At 39.1% G+C, this 7948-nt stretch overlaps 1 protein-coding gene across 1 annotated transcript in view; it reads right to left on the bottom strand.

Annotated features, from left to right (window-relative positions):
* Nucleotides 1-524, bottom strand: part of LOC143293933 (insulin-degrading enzyme-like) — a 45995-nt gene extending 45471 nt beyond the window's left edge. Inside the window, exon 1 of the mRNA XM_076605322.1 lies at nt 455-524. Coding sequence (XP_076461437.1) covers nt 455-510 — 56 coding nt within the window. The 5' untranslated portion in view covers nt 511-524. The remainder of the gene's footprint in view (nt 1-454) is intronic.
* Nucleotides 525-7948: the final 7424 nt, after the last annotated feature.

Below are 7948 nucleotides of genomic sequence, written 5' to 3' on the forward strand. Positions count from 1 at the left end.
TATGTACATGTGTCAGAACGCAGGTACATGTATGGGTATACAGCTATTTATTGTTGTGCTTATATGCATTTTTTGCGTTTAGCTCATTTTGTTTTCAATTATAGTAATATCGACCTAACCACAGTAGTTAACTCTTGAATCTAAATGACAGGTTTGGAGAAATGTTAACTAAACAGAAGAAGGAATGTGGATATAGGTATTACGGATCATCCTTTCTCGTCACTTCCATTTCAGCACCAGCTGTAAACCGAAAGTTCTGCATAATCACTGTCATAGTCATCGTGTAATCGCGTGATTCAGAGAATCTTCGTTACAGATCATGCCCTTGTTAACACACACAGTTGTTTTTATCTATCCTCATTCCTTGAGGCATCTATATCAGATCCCCAATTTATCGACTGGCTAGCTATGGAGGGCATGATAACAACCGCCAGACAAAAGGGAAACGTGTTACCTGACAATTATTTTCTGCTGACGAACGACAGCAGGTAAAAGTAACGATGTTGTCATGAACTTTACAAAACGGAAACAGCCCACAGCTGCTTTTTCTAACATCTGACACAAAAGAGTATTCCGCTTTGAAAAGCAGCCAAGACAATCATATGACAAACTGAAAGTATCAAAAGATGTAGATGTATGTAAAAGTGTTCTTTCCGATACTATTATTGTTTCGTTTTAATAAGGGGTCCGGGTGATATTTATCCAGATCCAGAACAGAAGGATCTATCGAAATTTCTAAAATTTTAAAGGCAATTTTTTCCAATTTTTAAAAGAATTTGTCGATGTTATCAAGATATTTTTAGACGTTTTTAGATGCCTTTGCTCTCTGTTTTCCCATCTATGCGTTGTATAATATTTAGCCCAAGTGTATCTATATGCGTGTGCACACGCGTTTTTGCCGTGTACGTGAGTATATTATCTCTCTGTCTCTGTCTCTCTCTCTTTCCGCCTTTTGCCGGTCACACTCCTGTGATAAACTGGACGATGTATATAGGCCAGGAAATTTGGATTAAAATTTGCGTTAGGTCAAAATGTCTGCAACAAAACCGTTCTTTTTACGATAAAATAGAATAAATCATACTGATCACACTGATATAAAGTTGGCCACTATAGGGGGGCGGGAACATAGGTAGATTTTGATTTTTAATGTCCAGAATCGAATATTTTTATTACTTCTGCCTGTGCGAGAGCGCTTTACAAAGAGTCACAAGGCAAGCACAGGCGAAGGTTTCGCAAGTGCGGTATAAGGGGTCGCCAGAGGAAAGCGTTCAGCGCGGCACAGTACATGTGACTGACTGCTGCCGCGCTGATGCTGATCTGTGAGCAGGTCACTGAATCTGAACAGTATGGTAGGAACAGAGCTCTTTCGGGTCAAAAGGAAACAAACATTTTCAATTTCATGTATTTTATACTAAAGTGGTAGAAGACGCAAATTCGCTTTTATGAATGTTTTCCAGTTTCCTACCATTCATGACATATCATAAAGAATGAAATCAGTATTATACCGACTGCAAAGGTGAATTTACTAAGGCAGCACGGGATCATTTAGTTCGTACAATTTTGTTGATATTTTACGCAATGAACAACTTGGATATACTCCATGCTCCGCTTATTAACGTGTAGAATATAAATATCTATGTGACCAAGCGCTATGCTTGCTCCAATACTTGCCTCACGCACAAGCTGTATTAGCTTGCCTCACGCACAAGCTGTATTAGCAGACGACAGTTTTCCCTCCTAACCCGCGCACAGAATGTGTGACGTCACTCCGCTTTCATCATTTTGTGCGCCCAATGTCGGTACGTCATTGGCTGAGAAGGAACTTCAAGTTGTGTTTCTGTTCCACCGTAATTAATTAATAACTCTTTTGTCAGATCAGTAAACTACAAGTATTATATACTGCAGAATCGGTGTAATTCCATCTTTAAATATATTCCATTTATGTTCGCCTACGTTAAACTGATTTAACGCAATTTGTAATTTTCAGCGACGAGCTCGTTAAAACTGACCCTGTTCAGGTGACTTAAATTAAGATTATAAATTCATCTTAAATAACCAACACTTCATTTTATACTCATTATAAAGTAGGTGTTGAGCTCTTTCTTTTGCAGCTTATCTGACGTAAATCGGTTCAGGAATCATTTAGAAATCTGTCACTGAACACCTTTAAACAAACACAGTTGTCATCAGATTTTCCGTGATCAGTGACGATCTGCTCGCCAGCACACGTGACGGCCTTTGCGGTCCGCTTAACTTGCATAAATTGGCACAGCTCGGCTATGATTGATCTAGAAAATCGCCATGTCATCATATGCTTGGAGCAGTGTTCCACTGATTTGAGTCTTCCTAACGTCACAGTCAGTGACGTTTCTGGACACTGATAGTTTGTTGAAGAATATTCTAGGGGGTGCATATGATGCGTTCTTTCTCATTTGCTATCACTGATGAAGGTTACAGTGTTTCACTGATTCTCAGTACTCTTAAGATGTGTGCAGTATTCTGCTGTTATGATTACAAGATAGTGTTTGATTAATATCAGTTATTGGTTAAAACCACCTGATATGTATCAGTCTGTTAGTTTCAGTTTCAGTAGCTCAAGGAGGCGTCACTGCGTTCGGACAAATCCATATACGCTACACCACATCTGCCAAGCAGATGCCTGACCAGCAGTGTAACCCAACGCGCTTAGTCAGGCCTTGAGAAAAAATATAAAAATTAAAAAAAAAAAAATTATATATATATGGATAAGCTTACATAAATAAATAAATAAATAAATAATAATTATGATATAAAAAAGGTAGTAGTAATGAAAAAAATTTTTTTTAAATAATAATAAATAAATAATTAAATAAATAAGACAACAATGATGATAAATAAGCAAATAAATGTAAAATATGAAGCCACACATTCACACATACACCCACACATGCATAACAGATATGCACCAAACACGCAGTTTCACAGATATGAAAGCACAGTCAAATACATATAAACGTACATGAGCTCCAAAACACACACACACACACACACACACACACACACATTACCCTGCACCTCTTCTACCCCCCTCCTCCACACACTCATTTCTAGTCTATGTATCGCAGCTTCCATGGCACACACACACACACACCCACACACACAAACATGTGCGCGCGCGCACACACACACACACACACACACACACACAGATGAATGCTTACTTGTACAAGCACGCACACACACGCCCATATCTCCCACCCCCAACCCCACACACATATATACATAATATATACGTTCCAATATCCTGTTGCTCCCACAGTGTAGGCATGCATACACTCACATACCTCATCCTCTACCCCACCTCCTCCCTGCACCCCCACTTCCCCCTCACACACACACACACACACACATACACACACACACACACACACACATGCACAGAACTCTCCTGACACTTGTGTACAGTCTGTTAATTGAAATTTAGTTGTCATGCTCTCTCCTATACAGCTTACTCCAGTATAGCGCACATGATAAACTGATTCATTTGAGTCACTTTGACACAGTATAAGCTTTACCTAATCTATACTGTCAGTGTACTTTCACCAAGTCCGCATCACTTCAATCACTTTAACTGCACTATTTAAATGTATTAGGAATGTCATTTGATGTCAGTGTCCGGTCTTCACCCATATGCAATACCAAGTGGTAATCTATCCATGTAATATGTATACATGTGCTTTATTATTCACTTGTGCCGATATGTTGTGCTTATGACATTTGTTTGTGTCATTCCAGGCACTGTCTTCTCATTGTCTTCTTCTCTTAGTTCTTGTCTTCTATTATTCTTTATTTCTTCTCCTTTAGTTTATAACTATTGTAAATAAGCCAACAGAAAAACCAATGTGTGACTGGCCTCTATATGTTCCTGGCCTGTGCGTGGGAATTCTTCTTTTCTAACCTTTAATACATTCAATCATCATATTTAGTTAAGTCTTTTGTACCGTACCCTTGAATAACCACTCGGTACACGGCTACATCTAAATATGTGTTAACCCGTTTCGGTTTCAATGAACATTATCGGCGCTATGTCCAGACAATAAGCTGGGAAAGTATGGAGGGCAGATGATGGCAAAATTGAATATCATGTCTTGATGTGAAAAGAACGGTATGAAATACATATTTTTATTTGGAAATGAAGCGGTATTTGCAAATGTGACTCACGAACCCTGGCGCAGTAGACGTCGATTTAGCGTGGGATATAAATAATAATCATAATGATAACAATGGATCATAAATAGATTGTATTATATTGTAGTGCATTGTATTGTATTGTATTACTCAGTCTCTGTCACAACAGTAGATTGCATTATATTGTAGTGCATTGTATTGTATTGTATTAGTCGGTCTCTGTCACAACAGTAGATTGTATTATATTGTACTGCATTGTATTGTATTACTCAGTCTCTGTCACAACAGTAGATTGTATTATATTGTAGTGCATTGTATTGTATTGTATTGCTCAGTCTGTCACAACAGTAGATTGTATTATATTGTAGTGCATTGTATTGTATTGTATTGCTCAGTCTGTCACAACAGTAGATTGTATTATATTGTAGTGCATTGTATTGTATTGTATTACTCGGTCTCTGTCACATCAGTAAATTGTATTATATTGTACTGCATTGTATTGTATTGTATTACTCAGTCTCTGTCACAACAATGTATTTATTATTATTACAACTACCTTTTTTTCTTTTTTTTACATTATAGTTATTATTTATTTATTTATTTGTGTAAGCTTGTCTATTATTTATTCACCTTTCTTTTTTCTTTTTCTTTTTCCTCAAGGCCTGACTAAGAGTATTTGGTTACGCTGCTGGTCAGGCATCTGCTTGGCAGACGTGGTGTAGCGTATATGGATTTGTCCGAACGCAATGACGCCTCCTTGAGCTACTGAAACTGAAACTGAAACTGTCACAACAGTAGATTGTATTATATTGTAGTGCATTGTATTGTATTGTATTACTGAGTCTGTCACAACAGTAGATTGTATTATATTGTACTGTATTGTATTGTATTGTATTACTCAGTCTCTGTCACAACAGTAGATTGTATTATATTGTACTGCATAGTATTGTATTGTATTACTAAGTCTGTCACAACAGTACATTGTATTATATTGTACTGCATTGTATTGTATTGTATTACTCAGTCTGTCACAACGGTAGATTGTATTATATTGTACTGCATTGTATTGCATTGTATTACTCAGTCTCTGTCACAACAGTTCTTTAATGTGAGATTTGGACTGCTCTCCCCGCAGACAGCGTGTCGCTACACTGCAGCAGAACTGTTTTTCTTTCTTTCTTTCTTTCCATGTCCGCAAGTGTATCAGTTATCCCGGTGCTTTTAAAGTGAATTTTTCAAAGGAATTTTGCCAGGACAACTTTTTAATTGCTATGTGTCAGTTCTTCGGTTTACATGCGTTTACCTTTTTCTCGTCAGTGGGTTCTTTAACGTGCGTTGCCGGGTGCACAATGGACCTCGGTTTATCGTCTCATGTGAACAGACAAGCACCAAGACCAGACCACCACTCAAGGTCAAGGTCTGCTGCTCTACTTTCATTTCTTATTCAGGTTTCAAACTCACAGCAGGAGTGAAGGTTGCTCACTCAGTGTAAAAGGCATAGTCGTATTCATAATCATCATATCACATCAATATCAAGGCGTGCAGGCCTGACAAGGCCTTTTGCCCGCTTGAAGTGGGGAAGAAAAAGAGAGTCCCCACATATGTCTGATGCATTTTTCAACATTGAGTGCGCAATGCTTGAAAAATCAATAAATATGTAAATGAGTTTTGTATTTAAATTTTTTTAAATGAATATCAAGATAATTTTTAAATGTATTCACTGTTCCTGCGGAAACAACGTCTTGTGACAAATTGTTCCAAACATTTGTTACTCTGTTAGTAAAGAAATGTGCAAATCTGGAAGTTTTAACTGAAACTTTTAATAGTTTGTAGGAATGGCCTCTAGTGGCACTGTTCTCATTCAATGTAAACAAAGAGTTTATAGTTCTGCTGTCATATAATCCATGTGTCATTTTATACATCTGTATCACCACACAGTCTTCTATATTCTAAACTAGGTAACTTAAGTGCTTGCAACCTACTTTCATAGTCCATATCAGCAAAGCCGATGATTCTTTTAGTAAATCTTCGTTGAACATTTTCAATACTGTCTATATGTTTCACTAAACCCGTATTCCAAACAACATTCCCATATTCTAAGACTGGCCTGACTAATGACTTAAATAATGGCACCATTATGTCTTTACTTTTACACTGTATATTTCCAACTAACATTCCGGTCAATCTATTGGCTTTTTTAATGGTTTCATTAACATGAACATCAAAAGAGAGACCAGAGTCAACAATGACTCCAAGATCTCTCTCCGATGAAGTCACCTGCAATTCCTTACCATTCATATAATACTTATATTATACTTATAATACTTACATGTGGCACATGCAACAGCAAAAGCCAACAAAGTCCTAGGGGTCATAAGAAGGTCTTTCGACCATCTCACGCCAGAAACCTTTGTCTCGCTCTATAAGTCCCTGGTGAGACCAGTCATTGAATATGGTCATTCAGTTTGGCAGCCAAGACATAAGACCCTACGCACTGACATAGAGGATGTACAGAGGCGAGCAACCCGCCTGATAGGCTCCCTGAAGCAGCTGTCCTACCCAGAGCGTCTCGCTAGTCTGAGACTGCCTAGCCTGGAACATCGCCGAACAAGAGTTGACATGATAGATGTGTACAAGTACGTACACGGAATATACGACACAGATCGACCCGTGCTGCACCTCTTTCAAGGCAGGGACATCCGGGGAAACACCCTCAAGCTGGCCAAGGGTCATTGCAGGCTGAGCTTGCGTGCTGGGTATTTTTCCCAGAGAGTCGTCACTGTATGGAATGGCCTCCCTGATAGTGTGGTGACCGCCCCATCAGTAAACGCCTTTAAAAACAGACTGGACACGCATTGGAAGAGCCTGCCTACACTGTACGACCCAGCCTGTCACCATTAATATGCCACGCATGCTGCATAACAAGTGGGAGATATTTCTGGATCGGTGAACAGGCCGGTTAGGCCTTCAACACCGCAATATACAAGTATACAAGTAAGTATAATGTGGATTATTTCTGCCTACGTGTAAAACTTTACATTTATTGCTATTAAATTTAATTTGCCATCTATCAGTCCAGTGTACTAAATTATCAATACTAACTTGTAATTTCAATCTACCAACATCAGAATCTACTTCCTCATAGATCTTTGTATCATCTGCAAAGATTTTCACAAAACAGTCTAGTATGTCAACATAAAGGAGAGAGTTATCTCAACAAGAGAAAATCATTAATTTTGTGGTGTAATACACATAAACTGATAAACAATACAGGAAAATCTGTCATTCAACATGTAAAAAGGGTGAGAAAGAAGAGAGGGGAACAGAGAGGCGGGTACTGTATTGGATCGACTGATGTTGCACTTGCTCACGCTCTCTCCTCCTTACAACAGTCGTTCCCTCCCCAAATGGTTGAACCAAACTCAGTAACCTGTCTTGGCTTCTCATAGTCACGCGAAGTCACGCGACAGTTTCACTGATTCAACCTGATTGGTCCAATCAAGTTCAACAGTTTGATCTGATTCGCTCATTTCAAAGCCGGTTTCTTGTCACAGCTGGCCTCCTTGAAACTGAGACTATTCGGAGTGTTAGTCGGCTCGATCAAAGATCACGGAAGCATGGATTCTCCCAAGACTGTAGTCACGGACCGGCCCGGCGGTGTGTGTGAAGGGGAGACTTAAAAGACAGACCGGCCCACCAGTATCGTCAGTTCCCACCTTAGCCTAACTTGGGCCTGTCGCACTTGACCATGCCGGCCGCGCCCGGCGGCAACCTGGTTATG

Source organism: Babylonia areolata, chromosome 19 (genome assembly GCF_041734735.1).
Source record: "Babylonia areolata isolate BAREFJ2019XMU chromosome 19, ASM4173473v1, whole genome shotgun sequence".
In the NCBI taxonomy this organism is placed as follows: Eukaryota; Metazoa; Mollusca; class Gastropoda; order Neogastropoda; family Buccinidae; genus Babylonia; species Babylonia areolata.